General features: G+C 43.3%; 1 protein-coding gene across 1 annotated transcript; it reads left to right on the top strand.

The window, feature by feature from the left end:
- The first annotated feature begins 12390 nt into the window (after window positions 1-12390).
- GLRX (glutaredoxin) lies at window positions 12391-19521 on the top strand. The gene is made up of 3 exons (XM_038403409.2): window positions 12391-12688; window positions 16077-16197; window positions 19285-19521. The coding sequence occupies exons 1-2, from the start codon at window positions 12482-12484 to the stop codon at window positions 16185-16187; spliced, it is 318 nt and encodes a 105-aa protein (XP_038259337.1). The 5' UTR covers window positions 12391-12481; the 3' UTR covers window positions 16188-16197; window positions 19285-19521.
- Window positions 19522-19989: the final 468 nt, after the last annotated feature.

The raw sequence follows: 19989 nt of genomic DNA, 5'->3' as shown, positions 1-19989 counted from the left end.
AGTTTCCTACCAAACACAAAAGGGCTTGATCCTGAGAAGTGCTGAGCACTTGTAACTGTTGTTAATTGAAAATATAAAGAGAAGGTAAACCCAAAGGACCCAGTTCTGCTTTCATGCCACTATAAATGAGGAGGAATGTCATAAAAGTCAATGAAAATACACCAGTCTAAATCAGACCTGAAGCGAAGCAGCTGCAAATTTTTAGGAAATTTTTCAGTTAAGGTTCCACCATTAACTTTACCTGTCCTTATTTTGCAATGTGCACATCACAATTACAGAGGGACAAAATGGCTCTGACAAAATAAGAAGTGGCCTAAACTTTGGCCCTTCCCTCAGATCAAATCAAAGCCAAATCTTTTTGGAGGTTTGGAAGTGACCTGATTAACCCTTTCCCCTACCTCTGGCTGGGATCTCATGCAAAATTACTATTTGTTGAGCTCCATCAGCATGCTTGACACTGCACTACATATAACAGAGCCAGCCCCAAAGACACCAACACTCTGGCTTCTCCTGTCCTATATAGGGTTTATCTCACAGTGCTTGATTGGCCACTACCCTGCCACTGTGTGGCCATTTACTCATATGCCAAATGGGATAGAACACTGCCAGTCTGATCTGGTAGCATTTTACACTCACTTTGCACCAAAAAGATTACACAAGGTGCATGACAGTGCGGAATGAAGCCCCCAGAATTCACACTGCACCTAGGAGGAGCCACATTTCCCTGCTTTAAGCGTCCCATCTTGTCTTCTCTGCCAAGGCAGCTCCAAACCAGGCCAAATTCAGAATAGGGACCAGTGGTTACCGCCTGCTGCTAATAGGGAGAGCCACAGAACATACAAGTTTCAGAGTAGCAGCTGTGTTAGTTTGTATTCGCAAAAAGAAAAGGAGTACTTGTGGCACCTTAGAGACTAACACATTTATTTGAGCATAAGCTTTTGTGAGCTACATACAAGTGGGGGAAGGGCAACCCCACAAAGAGAGAGGAAGGGATGGTATTGAGGCTTAGGCTGGATCTCTGGAGACGTTCCTGGCCAAGTTGCTTGGGGCCAGATTTTCGGAAGAATTCACCACACTATAGTTCCCATTCAGATACCTAAATGAAGGAGTTGGATTTTCAAAAGTGCTCAGAAACACCCACTGTTCTCAATGGGAACTGCTCTGGTACAGAGCACTTCTGAAAATCTGGCCACCTCATTAAGATGCCTGAATGGGATCTGAGCTTTTTTGAAAAATTTATCCAGCCTAAGTTATATGGCCCTGTCTACATAGTATCTGAGTACCTCCCAATCTTTAATGTATTTATCGTCACAGCTCCCCATGAGGTAGGGCACTGCTATTATCCCCATTTCACAGATGGGGACTGAGGTTCAATGAGATTAAGGGGCAGATTTTTAAAGGTGTTTTAGCAACGACTGACGCAGATAGATGCCTAGTGGAGTATGGCTCCAGGGCACTTTTGAAAATTCCATTAGGCCCTACTTGCAACTTTAGGTGCCTAAATACCTCTGAAAACCTGGTCCTAAATGACTAGCCCAAGGTCACACAGGAAGTCTGTGACACAGCAGGGAACCTGAGGCCTAGGCTAGTGTCCTAACCAGTGGACAGTCCTTCCCATCTAAAAAAAAAAAAAAAATCTAGCCTCAATTATGGAAACTGAGAACCTGAAAATATCACCTTCTCTGTCTCTAGAGCTAAATTCCCCAGTGGTAAACTGTGATAACTCTTTCCTGCCTCAGCTATTTGGGGGGTGTTCAATGATGTTTGTGAGGTGCATAAGTAGCTACTAGTAGGGAGGTGGAGTGAGAGGAAGGTAGAACAGAGAAAACACTATAGCAGCGTGGGGTTCATTTGAATTTCACAAAAAGAAAAGGAGTACTTGTGGCACCTTAGAAACTAACAAATTTATTAGAGCATAAGCTTTCGTGAGCTACAGCTCACTTCAATGCATCCGATGAAGTGAGCTGTAGCTCATGAAAGCTTATGCTCTAATAAATTTGTTAGTCTCTAAGGTGCCACAAGTACTCCTTTTCTTTTTGCGAATACAGACTAACACGGCTGCTACTCTGAAACATTTGAATTTCAGAATGCTTCTCCTAACCAAAGCAAACCTCTGAACTGTTGGAAGTTTACCCATTGCTAATCACAATAGGGTCATTTCATGCTCACACAAACTGGGAACCTGCTAATCGGCAAATAAGACAATGTAACATAATACAAAGGAACTGCATCTTCTGCTTTTCTAGTAAATCCCCTCTGAGCGCTGCATGCTGCGTGTATATCACTGCTATAGAAACAGCAAAGGCTTTGCATAGAGACCATGTTTCAAATTAAGATCCCCAAATATTAATTTCCTTTAGCTATAAGATCACTGCTGCATATTAAATAAAAAGCATTGCTAAAACCTGCTAGTGTGATTGCCTTGTGGATTTTGTGATGTTCACTGAATACTAATAGGTTGCTAAAAACATCTGCCAACTATGCAATATCCGTCAATCACAGTAGTTTGTAGCTTATCTAAACACCAAATATATCCCCTCCCCAGGATGCTTCCCACCTAATTTCTCCAACTCAAAGGGCCTGTGTTTAAGTAACCATCCTTCTGATGACAAGGATGGGACACAGGTTCCTATTATGACTGATAATTCTGTGCCGTGCATTGGCAAGAAGGGAGTTAGAGCACAGAGACAACAGGAGCCAAACATGCTGCTTCTTTGGAATATCTTGTCCCTGTTGGCCTGGGAAACAAGGACCCCAAGTCAGATCCTTGGGTCAGCAGCTCAGCACACTGCACAGCAACTAGTGGGTCAGCCAGTAAATATGTTACGTATTAACTGGCATTTAAGTTACATACCTTATTCTTTTATACATCATGTCCTATGAGTTAAAACGAACTAACATCTCATGCTGATGATTTAACAATTATATGCTAAATCGATGCCAGTAAATTACACACATTTATTTTAAAATGATACAATGTGCATCTGCACTAAAGTAATTAAATCTCTATTTTTCAATTATCAGTTTATTCATATGCAACATTACCTCTAACTCTCAAACATTTGAGAACATTAATTTTTACCAGTTAATATTGTGCATACTTTACAGTAGTAAGATATCAGATCTTAACTCCCTTCTTTATACCTTATTCATTTTCTAAATTTCTCCATTTAAAACACCACCACTTTTTTAGGTAACAAGTGAATACGTTCCACATATGCAGTGACAAATTGTGTTTTTCATGTTATCAATGACCTCTGACCAGGCCTCTATTTAATAATTGACCTCCCCAGGCCACTGCTAACATTTCTGATCACTTGAACTGTTTCACATAGCTGCCATGTTAAAAACAAAGCAACTGTCAGAAACACTCATTCCCATGTCCCCGCATTGGGCAGTCTCACCACGTTTTATTTCCCTACAGTTTTGCCATTGATGTTTGATGTCAGTAGGGTCAGGATTTCTTCCATTATACTGATGCGATAATCAACAAAAACTAGGGACATGTCCGCACATACAGCGCTGCGGGGGTGCAGCTGTAGCACATCTGATGAAAAGAAAAGGAGTACCCGTGGCACCTTAGAGACTAACAAATTTATTAGAGCATAAGCTTTCGTGAGCTACAGCTCACTTCATCGGATGCATTTGGTGGAAAAAGCAGAGGAGAGATTTATATACACACACACACACACACACACACAGAGAACATGAAACAATGGGTTTATCATACACACTGTAAGGAGAGTGATCACTTAAGATAAGCCATCACCAGCGGGGGGGGGGGGGAGGGGGGGGGGGAGGAAAACCTTTCATGGTGACAAGCAAGGTAGGCTAATTCCAGCAGTTAACAAGAATATCAGAGGAACAGTGGGGGGTGGGGGTGGGAGGGAGAAATACCATGGGGAAATAATGACAGGTTTCAGAGTAGCAGCCGTGTTAGTCTGTATTCGCAAAAAGAAAAGGAGTACCCAATGAAGTGAGCTGTAGCTCACGAAAGCTTATGCTCTAATAAATTTGTTAGTCTCTAAGGTGCCACGGGTACTCCTTTTCTTCATGGGGAAATAGTTTTACTTTGTGTAATGACTCATCCATTCCCAGTCTCTATTCAAGCCTAAGTTAATTGTATCCAGTTTGCAAATTAATTCCAATTCAGCAGTCTCTCGTTGGAATCTGTTTTTGAAGCTTTTTTGTTGAAGTATAGCCACTCTTAGGTCTGTGATCGAGTGACCAGAGAGATTGAAGTGTTCTCCAACTGGTTTTTGAATGTTATAATTCTTGACGTCTGATTTATGTCCATTCATTCTTTTACGTAGAGACTGTCCAGTTTGGCCAATGTACATGGCAGAGGGGCATTGCTGGCACATGATGGCATATATCACATTGGTAGATGCGCAGGTGAACGAGCCTCTGATAGTGTGGCTGATGTGATTAGGCCCTATGATGGTATCCCCTGAATAGATATGTGGACAGAGTTGGCAACATCTGATGAAGACGCTCTATGCTGACAGGCGAGAGCTTTCCTGTCGGCATAACAAAATTCTCTGTAAGCGACAGAAGCTATGTCGGCGGGAGAAGCTCTCCCACCAACATAATGCTGTGCACACGAGCGCTTATGTTGGCGTAACTTAAGTCACTCAGGAGAGTGGTTTATTCACCCCCCCTGAGCGACTTAAGTTATGCCAACATAAACTGTAGTGTAGCCACAGCCTTAATTAAAAACTCAATTGAATTACAAGGTTATGGCCTTGCTACTATTTGAGCTTGCTTGCCACACAAACTGATCAAATATAATGTGCCAGGTTTTCAAAGTTTTTTTTAATCTCACTTCTGACACTTGCATGTGTCTAATTTATGCCTGCAAATCTCTACCACATACTTGCTAGACCAGCTATGCCGAGCACTTTATGGCCCAGTGCAAATACCTTCTAAGGCCCCAGTCATACAAGCACTTAAGCACTTGTTTAGTGTTATGCATGGAGGGTGGGATTTTCAGAAGGGCAAGTCCCACTGCATTTCAAATTCAATGGGACTTCATTCAGTGGTCATTCAATGGGACTTGTGCTCCCAAGTCGCTTAGGGTTTGTCTACATACAAAAAATGGTATTGTTTTAACTATACTGGCATAGTTAAAGCAGTATAGGCCCCTAGTGTTAATACAATCATACCAGTATAAAGGTATAGATTTTCATATAGCTTATTCCCAGACAGAAAAGGGAATCAGCTATACAGGTGTAAGACTTGCCAATATAACTGCATCTACACTAGCGGGATTGTACTGGTATAACTATTTAGGTTAAAAAAACAAAACAAACAAACAAAAACAATAATCACACCCGACTGCCTTGTTATACCAGTGCCACAACCGTGGTCAGTCCCTAATCCCAGTCTGCAGCAGTCCCTAATCCCAGTCTGCAGCAGTGCTAGCCATTGCTGTACTATGACTGCTAGTTTTGTCCTTATATCTTTCTAGGAAACATATGTTTTAGGTTCCTGCCAGAATGTGGCTTTAAAACACTGCCTCTCCTTGGTGATTATTGTTTGGCCAGGATTTTTTTTTTTTTGTTTTAGGGAATTACTGGGGTAATAGAAAGGTCATTGGAAGCCTCTTTGACTTGAATTGCTGAAGTTGGCTACAGTTCCCTGAACTCCAATCTCTCCTCTGTTTTTTCCACCAAATGCATCCGATGAAGTGAGCTGTAGCTCACGAAAGCTTATGCTCTAATAAATTTGTTAGTCTCTAAGGTGCCACAAGTACTCCTTTTCTTTTTGCTGAACTCCAGGAGGACCCTTGATTTAACTGCAGTGTGTGAGGGTTTCCTGGGCATCAGAGGTGTTTTAATGGTTCACATTCATCATGGTTTGATTTCATTTGCTGTTTGTTTCAGTTAAATTTCAAAAACTGAGACAATTTTAAAAACTTCCTAGTTGTTTTGGTTTTTTTTCCCCCTTGATCAGATCACACTGGATACCACAGCAGCAGCTGCCACCAATGTTCCCTCTAATTTTTGACAGGCCGTGTGTGCAAAAAATTTCTTCTGTGCAAATTGTTGTGCTTCTGTGCAAATTTTTGTGCGTGCGGTGTTTTCCCATGTGCATGCTGTTTAGGATCTGTGTGCAGGCGCACACATGCACAGTTTAGAAGGAACAGTGGCCGCCACCTTCTGTGCCCTCCCCTGAGTGCCTCTTCTCTTTGGGTGCCTTTCTGAAAATCTCACCCTGAGAGTAGTCACATTAAAGTCACAGGATGTACTCGGAGAAAACTGGGACTGACTTCTGTAGGGCCAGAATTTCCCCCATCCACATAAATTAACTAAATGTCTAGGTCTGGACAAAACTGGTGCCTAAGTGCACACATACTGGATACTTACAATCGTATGTTAAATGCAAACAAATGTATACACATAAATGCACGCACCTAACTTTCAACATTTTGTCCTATCTCTTGCCCTTATTTACTAACCTCACAGTATATTTTTATTGGTTTTTACACCCATGGTTTTCTTAAGGAAAAAAAACCAATTAACTTTTACAGGTCAAAGATAGACGCATTTGCACCTATCAGTACCTTTTAGAGCTACTTGGCGTATATACTTGTTCGTAAGCCAAATTTTTTTTAGTAAAAAAGGGAAGCATCAGAGAAGGGGATCGGCTTATGAACGAGTATAGAGAGGGAGAGGTGGAACATAGCCCCTCCCCCCAACAGAGAGAGCAAGGAGAGGCAGCACAGCCAGCAGAGCGAGAAGGGAAGAGGCAGTGCCAGAGTCTCTCCGTTTCTGGCCACGCTGCTCTTTCCCTCCTCCCCCCCCTCGCCTCCAAAGCAGCTGCAGCTCCAGGGCTGGTAGGCTGCAGCTGTGCCACTTGGCCCTGCCCGCTGGAGCACACTGCAGCCATGCCGCCAAGGCTGCCAGAGCAGCTCCGGCCAGGCCAGAGACATCCTCCCCTAGCCCGCCCCAGCGAAGGTGGGAAGGGATAGGATGGGAAGAGTGTGGGGGTCCTGGGCTAGGGGTGGGGTCAGATGGGGGGGCCACAGAGGTTACTCCCCTGACCCCCAGCTTCTTCCCCCCCCACCCAAAAAAAAAAAGTTTCCCCACCAGTTGCTGTCCTGGCCCATCAGGGTAAGAAGCTGGCAGGCTGGGACTCTTGGTTTACTTAGGTTTCAGAGTAGCAGCTGGGTTAGTCTGTATTCGCAAAAAGAAAAGGAGTACTTGTGGCACCTTAGAGACTAACAAATTTATTAGAGCATAAGCTTTCGTGAGCTACAGCTCACTTCATCGGATGCAGGTTTACCTTCGTGCCTGCGGACACTCGAGGTAAACGTCTCGGCCTGCCAGCAGCTTATCCATGGGCTGAGAGCCAAAGTTTGCTGACCCCGGAATTATAAGGTCGGCTTATGAATGAGTCATAAACATTTTTCATTTTTACTAATCCATCTGGGCGGGGGGGGGGGTCAGCTTATAAACGAACAGTCTTATGATCAAGTATATACGGTATTTCTAATTCAGCCAGGATGTCCATGATGAACCTAGAACAGAAGTCTGAGTAGCCTACCCTTGCTCTTAGCAGACTCCTCTTTGTGAGAGATGCATAACCATATCACACCCAGACTAATCTCTGGGGTAACTCCATTGGCTCCAATGGGGTTACACCAGGGCTTAATTTAGCCCACTGTGCCTACTAGTGCTTATACTTGACTGCAATGTGTGACAGAGACCCCTGAGCTGGAAGGATATTAAATGTCAAATATCCTTGTGGTGAACCTTTGGCTGGTGTGAGATGGGCCTGCCACAGCCACAACAACGCCAGGGAGTGAAACTCATAGAAATGCAGGATAGAATGGTCACAGCCTAATCAGCTTCACAGTGCCAGACAACAAAACAATCACACTATCCTGTGGGTTAAACAGTGTCTCTTATCCCCAGGCCCCAAAAATATAGCCTTCCTATCATAAGGTCTAACCCTAAGGCGACCTGTCATTTTGGCGATGTGGCGTCTACTCCACCATTACAGCTCATATAAATGTCCAAACCCACCCCCTGCCCAGCTTTGTGGCTTCACACCCATGCATTCCATATTGGGACAATAACCTCATACACAAAGAACTCTCATGCTTCCTATTCCAGAATGAATGGAGACCAGGTTAAATTTAAAAAGTGAGTAACAGCCAAAACCTCCCTCTTGCAATATTAGCCACGCCCAGGTCTGGAGTGCTCTGGCAGTTACTATATCAAGGGCAGCCCTGAAGAGCTTTTGTTCAGCTGTAAGATTTTTTTTAACCCAAGCTCTACCACATGTTGTCAGGAGCTTATGTTCTGCTGCTTCCCTGTGAGACATTATGAATAATAAAACAACTCAGATCATGACTAGAAACATAATATTACTGACGCACTGTATAAAACGCAAACTGTCACCCTCTCATTTGGAAATACAAGCTGTTGTCTTTGTAATGTGAGTGGGTGGCAACTATCAGGAGTGACTCCCCAAAGCCAAACTGTAACTCTGAATTTCCTGGCATTTGTCTGTTTGTTTCATAATCTTTACATCAGTTAAACATAGGGTTGGTATCTCAGTTACTTACTTACTGAAAGCTGACAGCAGAGACCCTGAGGCTCTTTTATGTAAGGTAAGTACAGTAGGTAATTACTGGACTTTTTGCCTATTGAACTCTGGCAACTCACTATTTTATTCATTTAGATTTATACAAAATGTTATAAAGTACCCAGCCAGGGCTCTAGGTGCCTTAACCATGTATTATAGCCAAGTAAAAATAAATGCAGTACCAACCCAAAACCAGAAAAGAAAAGGGAAAAAAAAACAACCAAACACAAAAAACAACCCAGCCACAAATCTCAGTCCTTGGTGCACCCTCCCTCCCTGCAAGGGTCTGGTAAGAGAAATGGACTTTGCAGCTTACCCCCCCAGGCCAATAGATCCATGTTGTTTCTGACTGACAGAAGGGGTAAATTCAAAAATACATTGCATCTCACAGAAACTGTCCTCTTTCAAATTGGGGGTGGGGGAAGATGTTCCCTCTCAGACAACTCCATTGGCTGTGGCAGCGCTGCATGGAAAGTTAGCTAGTCCCTCAAGCTAGCCCAGTCCAAAATCATGGGGATCCAGGCTTTGAAAAGTGCTTGGCATCTGCAACAGGGGCAACTCTTTTGAAAAGCTCAGCTCCCATCAGGCAACCTAAACAAGGGCCGGGTTTCCCAGAGTGCTCAGCATTCAATGCAGTGAGCCCTTTGAAAAATCTGGCCCCACTGTAGGTACAAAACACCTGATAATCTGGCCTTTAAGGCCTTGTCTGCAATAGAAAAATCCCTGCCTGTGTCAGTAGCTGTCCCCAACAATGCATCTGCCCTGCTTACAGCAAGTGTGGATCGGGTGTTTTAATCACTGTGAGTAAAATTTTCCAAAGCACCTAAGTGACTTGGAAGTGTAAATCCTATTGAAAGTTGCTGGGTCTGCCTGTCACTGAAAAAGTGACTTTCAATGGGACTTAGAAGAACCATCAGTTCTGCTGTCTCCACTAGCAGTTTTTAGTGACAAAACCAAACTCTAACCCCCTGTCTACAGCAATGCAACCTCCTCCTTGCTGCACTATGGGTGCAAGTTTTACTCCTTATATCTTTCTAGGAAACGTATGTTTTAGATTCCTGACAGAATGTGGCTTTGAAAAGCTTCTCCTTGTTGATTATGTTTGGCCAGGACTTTTGCTATTTCAGGGGATGACTGGGTTAATAGAAAGTTAATTCAAAGCCTCTTTGATTGGACTTGGTGCCGCTGGCTACAGTTCCTTGAACTCCACCAGGATTTTGACTTACCTGCCATGTGTGTGAGGGTCTCCTGGATGCCAGAGATGCACAGATGGGATGCATTCATCATTAATTGCATTGTTTCATTGTACAAGGGAGCGGGGTTCAATTAAATGTAACTTTAGCAGTCTCATAGCCAAGATGGAGTCTGCTCTGCAGGCAGCTTTGGCCAAAAGAGGGCACACGCACGAATGCAGCAGTAAAAGTCCCTTTCACCCCAGGGGCACCTGTTCCAAACCCCCCAGTGTGAACATACACATCCTGGAAAAGTACAATAGATATAAGGAAAGGGAAATATTTATTTACAGAGGGATGAGGGGAGAAAAACAATAAGGGGAAATATAGGGGGAGGGTTGCCTCCAAACCAAGGCCCCACAGGCCCAGTGGTAGCAGAGTCCAAAAGGGCAGACACTGAGCAATGTGTCTGCACACAGAGTTTAGGAGTTCCGAGCAAAGTTTTAGTTTAGTGGTGAGTCTTGGGTACTTCTGGTCATCTTTGGCGCCAGTAAACTTTTCCCAACAAACCCCTTTGGTGCCCTCTTTTGCCACTCTCTGCAAAGCCACACAGAGCAACCACTTAACTAGCTAACAGCCTCCCTCCTTATTCCCAATGCAGAGTCACAAGCCCCAGTATTCACTGCCCCATGCAGCTCTGGGCAGCAGTGATACTGGATCCAGCTCTGGCCTGTCCTTCTTGGGCGATTCCCCCTGGCACAGTGCTTCTCCTGGCTCCTGTCCTGGGGTGTTTCCGATTGGCTGCCCTGTCCTTCCCAGGCTTTAGGCAGGTTCTCTGCTACTTCACTTTGTGAGGACCTACGGACTGCAGCCCTTCTTTTTTTGGCGCTCTAGAGCAACACCTGGAATTTTCCTTCTTTCTCTTACTGCTCCCCCACCCCCTTTAGGAAAAAGATTTAAAGGGGCCATGCTCTCTAAACCCCAAAGGGGTTACATAAATTTCAAAAAACTCAAATTACGTTTTAAAAAGTGAGTAGTGATTTTGTTTTCCTTTCCCTTCTAGATCTGGCCAAGCCAATACAGTATCAGCTGTAGCCACTCCCCTGAGTGCCTCTTCACCCCCTTCCAAAGCTCTATTTGTGTCTAAGATGGGTCAGGTTGTGAAACATTTATTCTGATGCTGAGCAGTTACACAAGTATTCCTAGTGAGACTACTCACATGAGGAAGTGCTCACCTGTGGGAGCCAGCAGTTCACAATCTGGCACAGAGCTCTCAATACACCCCCTTAAACTGTATTTTTTATTTACTCTTATTTATTTCTTTTGATTTATATAAACATTCCGTGAAATGGGGCCCTTAGTCTGTATTTTAGGCTCATCTTGACATGTAAAAAATTGAATGCTTAAAAGCAGATTACTGCCGTTAACACACACACACACACACACACATATCCCTTCCATCAATAAATAACATAATCACTCAACAATCAAAATTTTAGTTAAGATCTTTATAGGCTCCCATTTGAGTGCTCCCAACCCTTCACAGCTAGAGAAACAAATGGATCTTCCTAGATCTGGACCCAGTATTGAGAACTGTGCAGGCACACACATAAGCCTAAGAAGTTTTCAATGCAGGGGAGGGGTCTTAGAACCTGCACATGAATTACCAGATGGACCAAGTGGAAGAGAGAGTTTTCTTTTTGTTATTTAAAAAGACATAATTGTATTTATCATTCTTCTGTATTAGGCCCCAAGCCTGCAAACAGCTAAACAAGTTTAATATTATGCCTGGGAATAGGCCCAGTTACTTCAATGGAATTTCTCAGATATATATAATTATGTGCATAACTGTTTGCAGGATTGGGGCCATGTTCAGTAAACTGCCTTGGTCTAGTAGAGGTTAGAGCACAGGACTGGGATTTAGGATTTCTTTTGTCATTGACTCAGTGTGCGACTTTGAGCAAGACCCCTAGCCTCTCTGTATCTCAGTTTCCCCCTACCTCATGGGCCTGATGCCCTGAACCCTGCACCCTGTGGGGCAGAAGCCCCATGTCCTGTGCCCCATGTGAGGCTGCCCAAATCCCACACCCTGCGGGGCTGAAGGCCCAAGCTACACAGGACTGAAGTCCTGAGCACCAAGGGAGTGAAGCCCCAAACATAAGGTACGGAATCACAATTTTCCTTAGTGGGGGGGGAGTCCAAAGTGGGTCACCAGCACAAAAAGGTTGAGAAAAACTGCATTAGAGTGATATCCACTCTTCAGTACAGCTGAAACCAGCAGCAGGCAAGCCACCACACAAACTCAAGTCTGGAGAGAGAGGCAAGGCTTAAGGTTTAACCCTTTTTGCATGCATTAGTTAATAAGGAAACATTGCAGAGCAGCCCACTTGTATAAATTTTCTCATATCACAACTCAGAGATGCTGAAATAACAGCTGATGGGCAAATTGCTTCACGTTTGAAAACCATTCATCTGTTTACAACCGCTAAATTGCAATTGCTAAAATAGTGCCCAGAAGATTGGTTCATTATCTTGTTAACATCCAAGACTGAGTGAAGGAAAACTCCTCCTACAGGGTGGTGGCCCTATAAAGAAGGCAGTTTGCAGTTTACAAAAACCCCAATCACTTACTGCTTTAACTATTACTATTTCTGTTCTGCTTGAAGGACAGAGCTGCCTGACTCCTCCTTGTGTTAGAAAGCAATTCTGTAAACATGACTCGGGAGTTTGTGCAGAGCAAAATCAAATCTGATAAAGTGGCTGTTTTTATAAAGCCAAACTGTCCTTACAGCCGTGATGCAGTTAAACTACTCAACAAATATTCTTTCAAGAAAGGCCACCTGGAATTCATTGATATCACCACCCAAGATGATATGGACGGCATTCAGGATTATTTTCAGCAGACAACAGGGGCAAGAACAGTAAGTTTTTCAATTATTCATATTTGACAGTTGCTTAATTGTGGTCATAGTTTTCTCATTTATGTAGTGCCCAACAGTGTGCTCGGTGCTTTGCAGGCACAGAGGGCAGGTCCCTCTCCTGAGGAATTTGCGGCCTAGCTAGGTGGAATAGAAGGGAAAATAAAATACAGCCCAAGACTTTTTTTTTTTCCCCCAAACCTGTTTAATTGGTTTTTCATGCTCTTTGTGGCGTCTTTTGTTTGTTCTCTTGTAAAATGGCTTCCCATGTTCAGAGTAACTGCAGTATTGCTGTCTTGTGTACTGTAGTATTTTAAAAAAAGAAAAGGAGTACTTGTGGCACCTTAGAGACTAACAAATTTATTAGAGCATAAGCTTTTGTGAGCTACAGCTCACTTCATCGGATGCATTTCATCCGATGAAGTGAGCTGTAGCTCACAAAAGTTTATGCTCTAATAAATTTGTTAGTCTCTAAGGTGCCACAAGTACTCCTTTTCTTTTTGCGAATACAGACTAACACGGCTGCTACTCTGAAACCTGTAGTATTTTAGAGCTCCTTGTTTCACCATGCTCCTCTCTAAAAAGAAAAGGAGTACTTGTGGCACCTTAGAGACTAACAAGTACTCCTTTTCTTTTTGCGAATACAGACTAACACGGCTGCTACTTTGAAACGTGCTCCTCTCTGTGGGTCTTGCTCTGTTCCAGAGCTACTGTGTTACTAGTTTAATTAAGATGTGTAATACATTTTATAGAAACCTTTCAGCTTCCCTACTGGCTTTCTATGTATTTGGAAGGTACTCATTGTTATGTCTACGGCATCATAGATACAATTAACCTGATTGACCCAAACAGGCAAAAGTTGTGATCCCTTGGGTTGTTTCTGTTGGGAGGACACATGGATGATGGAATCAGCTATTTGTTCAATGCAATCCCTGTTTATTTACAAAGACTTTGTTTCCTGAACACACTCAGATGGCTATCTACTCCTAGCTCCAAGTCTCTTTCAGCAAGTACTGGGTCAAAAAGCTCTATTAGCTTTTTCTCTGGGTCATGCTGTCTGTGCTTCTGTGGCTGTGTCTGGTGTTCCTTGCTGCCTTCTGTCAGCTTTTCCGGTCTTTCTGCTGTTTCTGTCAGACGCCCAGATGAACACAGCTCTGATCCAGTCAATGCTCTGGCCCCTGCATTTGCTGTATAATTCATCAGGGATACCCTTTGACCCTTACAGTTCAGATTCTACTCAAAACTTGCTAAGTGCATGTGTTTGGGGTGGGGGTCCTATTGTGTCAGCTATCTGGTAATATAAATGAGCTTAATGGCTTCTTATAACTATCTTAAATGGAAGATGGTGGATAGTTCCCCCAGTTTCACAGCAGGCTTGGCACAATCCATAATAAACCTAATATCAACTCACTGTTCTTGCCCTGTCACTTATACTGTAAGAGTGGCATGGAATCTTAATGTACATAGACACTATAGTGATAAGCACCCTGGAAAACCTGTACACAAGATAACCTTTCACAACACAAGCAAAGTGAAAGTATGGTCTAGTAGTTTTGAACATAGGCCCTAGGAGTCTTGGGCTTTAGACTCAGCTCTGCCACTGGCTTTCTATATAGCTTTAGGCAGAGCGGTTATCTGAATTGCCCCACTTTATGTAGCAGTAAAGTAGCTATAATATTATCTACTTCTTCAGAATGCCCTCATTGTGGGTCATAATACTTGTGAAGCAATTGGAACACCTCTGGTGGAAGGTTTTCCCAACTACTTATGAAGCAACTTCCTCATTTGCAGCACAGAGGACACGCATTGTTAAGCCAGTCTCACTTGTGACCCTTCAGTTTTATATTTCACAAAGTTGCACACGGATTGGTAAACAGATCTCCTCCCAGATAACAACTTGCATAGTAGCAGGCCAGCCTGTTCTAGTAAACTAAAAATAATTTCCTGGACACCTGACTCGGGCTTTACACAGGAAATTGTTTTGTTTTGAACACAAAATAGATTTTGGTGTCAAAATCGTTTGGACAGGCATAGAGATTTACCTTTGAGTTGGCAATCTGCAGATAGCTCATGGGGATGGGATTTTGGTAATTAATTGATCTTTAAATATTCAGGGTAAATAGACCTAATCCCCTGAGATGGGATATTAGATGGATGGGATCTGAGTTACCCAGGAAAGAATTTTCTGTAGTATCTGGCTGGTGAATCTTGCCCATATGCTCAGGGTTTAGCTGATCACCATATTTGGGGTCGGGAAGGAATTTTCCTCCAGGGCAGATTGGAGAGGCCCTGGAGGTTTTTCGCCTTCCTCTGTAGCATGGGGCATGGGTCACTTGAGGGAGGCTTCTCTGCTCCTTGAAGTCGTTAAACCACGATTTGAGGACTTCAATAGCTCAGACATAGGTGAGGTTTTTCGTAGGAGTGGGTGGGTGAGATTCTGTGGCCTGCGCTGTGCAGGAGGTCGGACTAGATGATCAGAATGGTCCCTTCTGACCTTAGTATCTATGAATCTATAAGTAGTCAATTATGACACACTTCTCCCCAACCCTGATTCTTTTTTGTAGTTCTAAAACCAAACCTCTTGAGATTTGGCAAAACTCCAGTTAAGAGCTTCGGGCTAGATTAACAAAGGCAAGTTAGGTGTTACAACACCTACATCCTAAGATTCCTGTAGCTCAGTGGAATTTACAGCTCCAAGTTAGGGTCCCAGGTATTCCATACAATACATGGGAAGAGTTAGGTGCCTAAGGAAAGGATTTTGATAAGAAGCCAGCCTAGGTGCCTGGACTGACGAGCCAGAGGGAGTTGCTTCCGCCACTGGGGATTTTCAGCTGTGAACCCTCTTCTGGAGTGAGGTGCCTAACTAGGTCAGATCTTTCTCACAAGATAACAGAGCAGAATAGCCAATAGCCTCAGCTCCACCCCTTTCCTCTGAATTTCACTCCTGGCTAACTTAGATGGCTCCCGCTCAACTTGCGGTGCCTACCTCTCTCCATATATAATGACAGGTTTCAGAATAGCAGCCATGTTAGTCTGTATCCACAAAAAGAACAGGTGTACTTGTGGCACCTTAGAGACTAACAAATTTATTAGAGCATAAGCTTTCATGAGCTACAGCTCACTTCATCGGATGAGCTGTAGCTCACAAAAGCTTATGCTCTAATAAACTTGTTAGTCTCTAAGGTGCCACAAGTACTCCTGTTCTCTCCATGTAATGGATGGCACCTAATGTAAGGTTGTGAATTCCACTGTGGCAAAGCATCTAGGGATTAGGCTTTGTAACCTGTAAATATCATTGTGAATCTGGATCCTAATGTCTTCAGAGATCCTGCTGTACAGCTTGGTTTTTCCTTGCCACTGACTAACAAATGTCATTTGTGTGCACCTCTAGGTCCCCCGTGTGTATATTGGAGAAGTCTGCATTGGTGGATATTCTGATCTGGCTGCTTTAGAAGAGCAAGGAGAACTCTCTCAAAAGCTAACGCAAATTGGTGCTCTGTAGTAACATGAAGGTAAGTGAGGGGGAACATACTCCAACCACCAGGAACCAGTTCCTGTATCAGAGAGGAAATTTGAATGTCATCAGGTAGATCAATGCCACTTCTGACTCAGCTGTAACTGGTATTGTGCTTACTGCACCTTTCCAGGGAAACAAAATCAGGGCACCATCCGTTTCACTCTGGAACACAAAAGCAAATGTCCTGCTGGTAGTTTTGTGAAAGGTTAGTGGAGGATAATACAAAGCCAGCTCTGCTTGCAGGACTAAGGAGGATTCAGAACCACACAAGGATACATTATTGGTAGCTCTTATTTCAGATCCAGGGGAATACATGATGTCACTGCTTTTGCCCATATCCAAATATATTTCAAGAAAATTAATTCCTGCAGAATGGTGGAGCATTGTGTTTCTCAGGTTAAAAACAGAAGCATTCTTGTGGTGGCTGGGGTTTTGTTTTAATGCTTATGCCTGACTCGGTATCATAATGGTGAGTACTGTGATGCAGTTGACCAGCGTTGGATTCCCAGGTCCGCTCATGGTTTCTTTCTACTTGCAACAGCTTGCCTACCAATTGACTACCCTACCAGAGAGAATGTTACACTTGCCCAAGTGTTCGACTGTTTTACCCTTTCCTAACTGGTCTGTGTAGGATATAGGTTGCTGAAAACTACTGCAGCTAATAGACTCTTTACCTCACAGGGCAGAAGCTCCTTTTGGAGTAGAGAAAGATGTAGCCTGACTGACCCATGGAGAAGATGGGGCCATAGTATTATCATGTGGGCTCTAAGAGATCCATTGCAAGTTCCCACAATCTGTTAATTTACCATATTTGTTACCTGATGGCACTACTTTTTAAAATGATATTGTCTGTATTCCCAAAGTGCCTTGGAACCCTAGTCATGGGCCAGGGTCCCACTGTGCTAGGGCTGTACAAACAGAACAAAAAGATAGTGTTGTGTAGTAATACAAGTGTGGTGGTCACCATTTTGATTGTTACACGGGAGGAATTGGAACCAGGGACCTACAGAGCTATAAGCATGAGCTGATACAGCTTAAGTTAAAGAGCCAAGGCTGTCTAGCTGGAGCTGTAACATCCTTGTATCCTCCATGGATTGAGTAAAGAGGGGGACCTGCAACATGATCACCAGTGGTCTTTGGATGTTGTATAGCCAGGGATGGATTAAATCTATAAGGGGTTCATTTTGGTCTCATATCAGAAACTAGAGGCAGAAGGTTGTGGAAATGAATCAGGCAGCATTGCTTAGTTGGCTGGAAGGATGTCTGTCATAATACCAGAAAAACTACATGGGGGTATTAAGTCAGTGGAAAGCTTTGTGATCCTGTGGACAGGGTACTAGAGTGGGATTTGGAAAACCTGGATTCTAGTCCTGGCTGGACCAGTGATCTGCTGAATGACCTTAGGCAAGTCACTTCACCTCTTTGTTCCTCCATTTCCCCATCTATAGAATGGACACAACACTTACCACCTCTATAAAGTGCTTCATCACCTATGCATGAAAAGGCCTTTAAGAGAGGCTATTTATCTTGGGGCTCTAACATGTACAGGCAGGGATTGATTTTCATTTTAGTCTAATCCTGGGGGTGAAAATATTAAGTTGTCTTTCCTAACTTGCCACACTTGACTGAGGGGTAGGAAGATAAAGGGTGGGTAAAGCATTGATGGGTTTTATAGAAACTCGGCATAATATCACACCTATGAAAATGTGAGGTAGCCACCCTAGTGCAGAACTTCCTATATATCTAGATTTACACAGCACCAGATCTGCTGCTGCTGGAACAAGAACCTCCCCCCACCCCACCCCCAAAAAAAAAGCACTATGCTAGCTGGTGTAGCACAACATAGCCACGGTGACTGTTGCTTGGAGAGCGTGAGCATGAGCTGTGTATTATCTATCCCTTTTTAAAAGGGGTGGGACAGAGCGCTGGGAATCCACTTTATTAGAACTGAAATCCCAGTACTGTACTGTACTAGCATTGGCATAGTGACTTGAGTCATTGGGAGTGCTGCTACACAAATATAAGTAATCCAAATATTTAAACTTGGATCTGTTTTCTGTTCCCACTAACTAAACTACTCATTAAACTCAGTCTTCCTTTGTCTTTGGTGCTTCATGGAGCTCAGTGGATGGCATCTCAGCCAGCAGATAAATAGAAATAACACTTGTTACTTTATTGTAAACTTAATGTTCAAACAATACCCTGCTTACTGCCCAAATATTGGTAACTTGGATGCAGTGCCTCTAAATAACCCTCTGCTAAATATGCACTTTCCATATGTGAAACTATCCAGTATGTGGTCAGCTAGCTTTCCTGCTTTCTTGAAATTTCATATGTTCTTGCCACATTACAACACTCTCTACCCTCTGATAGGAAAGCAATTATCTTGCTCTGAACTAGGGTTGGCCAAAAAAACAAGTATTCCACTTAATGAAAAATGTTGAAGTTTTGACACTTGATTTTTATATCTCCAAAAAAAGGGGGGGGGGTTGGAGGGGTGGGGAGAGAGACCATCAAAGAATAGCCAATAGCCCAGGGATGTGGAAGAACCAGATTCAAGTCCCTGCTCAGAATTAGGCAGGACTTGAATCTGGTTTTCCCACTTTCGAAGTAAGCTCCCTAATAACCAATGGACTACTGGTTATTCTGGTCCTTTTTTTTTTTTTTTTTTTCTTCTTCTTTTGACCTGAAATTTCATCCTGGAACTGAGGCATGTCTTGTCAAAACTGATACATTTCCATGAAAAGTTTTGGTTCCAACAAATCAGCCTCTTCTGACAAGCTGTTCATCAAAATTCCTGACAAGCTGCACTCTGGATGATGTCAGCCAATCGGATCCTCCATCTGCTTGAACTCTTCATTCTGAAAAATCCCTACTGTTTTTTTTTCCTTTGATTTGAGCAGTAGATCTCTTAGTGAAAGACGGCTACACTTCCATGGAGTATCCTGCAGTACTTGTGTCACTAATGTAACTAAGATTTGATTTAAGAAGTCAAGAGCTCTTCTAGGCATGTATTCTTTTGGTAAACTGGCCTCTTCCAAAAAGAACCTGTAATCTCTACTTGTATCATTTCTAATTTCAGGCCAAAAATGACTGGAATTTGTGAATGCATCACCCTGCCACCGGAGCCTTAACAGTGACTTTCCTGTTGCCATCTGATTTCCTTCTAAATCTACAAGAGATGTGGATATTGCGCATCTGTTCTTTTGGTGGTGGTAATAGTGGTGCAATATGTTATATCCCTTCATCCTGTCTAGCCCTGGGAGCAAACCCAGAAAATGGTTAGACTTTGCCTAAAGGAATAAAATGTTTGCACTAATGAGTTGTGTTTACCCATTACCCAAATACAAACATTCTTTGTACTGCTCAAACCTTATCACACTCATGCTGTCTCCCTTCTGTGTACATTTCTCTCTGCCCCTCCCCCACCCTTCAGGATAGTTATCCAGCAACTCAACTCTTCCTTAGTAGTGTAGAGAACTTTTAGCTGTTTTCCACTTTATGACCACGTATTAAGCTGAAGCCATATAGGGGAAAGTGTAGGATGTTGATGCTTAGGGCCAAATGGGATCCTGGAACCCTGTTTGAAAGTAGCTGCTGGAGTCAGTGCATACTGACCCCAGCCATCTGCCAAGCATATGACCCTCTGGTAACCCTGACAAGTCTCTTAACAGGGGTTGAGAAAACAATATTCTCTGCTGTGCTGCCTTTATTACAGCTACAGGCAGATAGTTGCAGCTCAGCTAGTTCAGAATGGGTGCAGCTGGATAGGAAAGGAATGCTACAT

This window comes from Dermochelys coriacea, chromosome 5, assembly GCF_009764565.3.
Source record: "Dermochelys coriacea isolate rDerCor1 chromosome 5, rDerCor1.pri.v4, whole genome shotgun sequence".
NCBI lineage: Eukaryota > Metazoa > Chordata > Testudines > Dermochelyidae > Dermochelys > Dermochelys coriacea.
This window is presented reverse-complemented; position numbering and strand designations above follow the sequence as displayed.

What these genes read in the sequence shown, in the direction of transcription:
- GLRX (XM_038403409.2), top strand. Translation starts at nt 12,482, where the DNA reads ATGACTCGGGAGTTTGTGCAGAGCAAAATCAAATCTGATAAAGTGGCT. An exon ending in AGACAACAGGGGCAAGAACA is followed by an intron (nt 12,689 to 16,076) that starts GTAAGTTTTTCA and finishes GTGCACCTCTAG; the next exon opens with GTCCCCCGTGTGTATATTGG.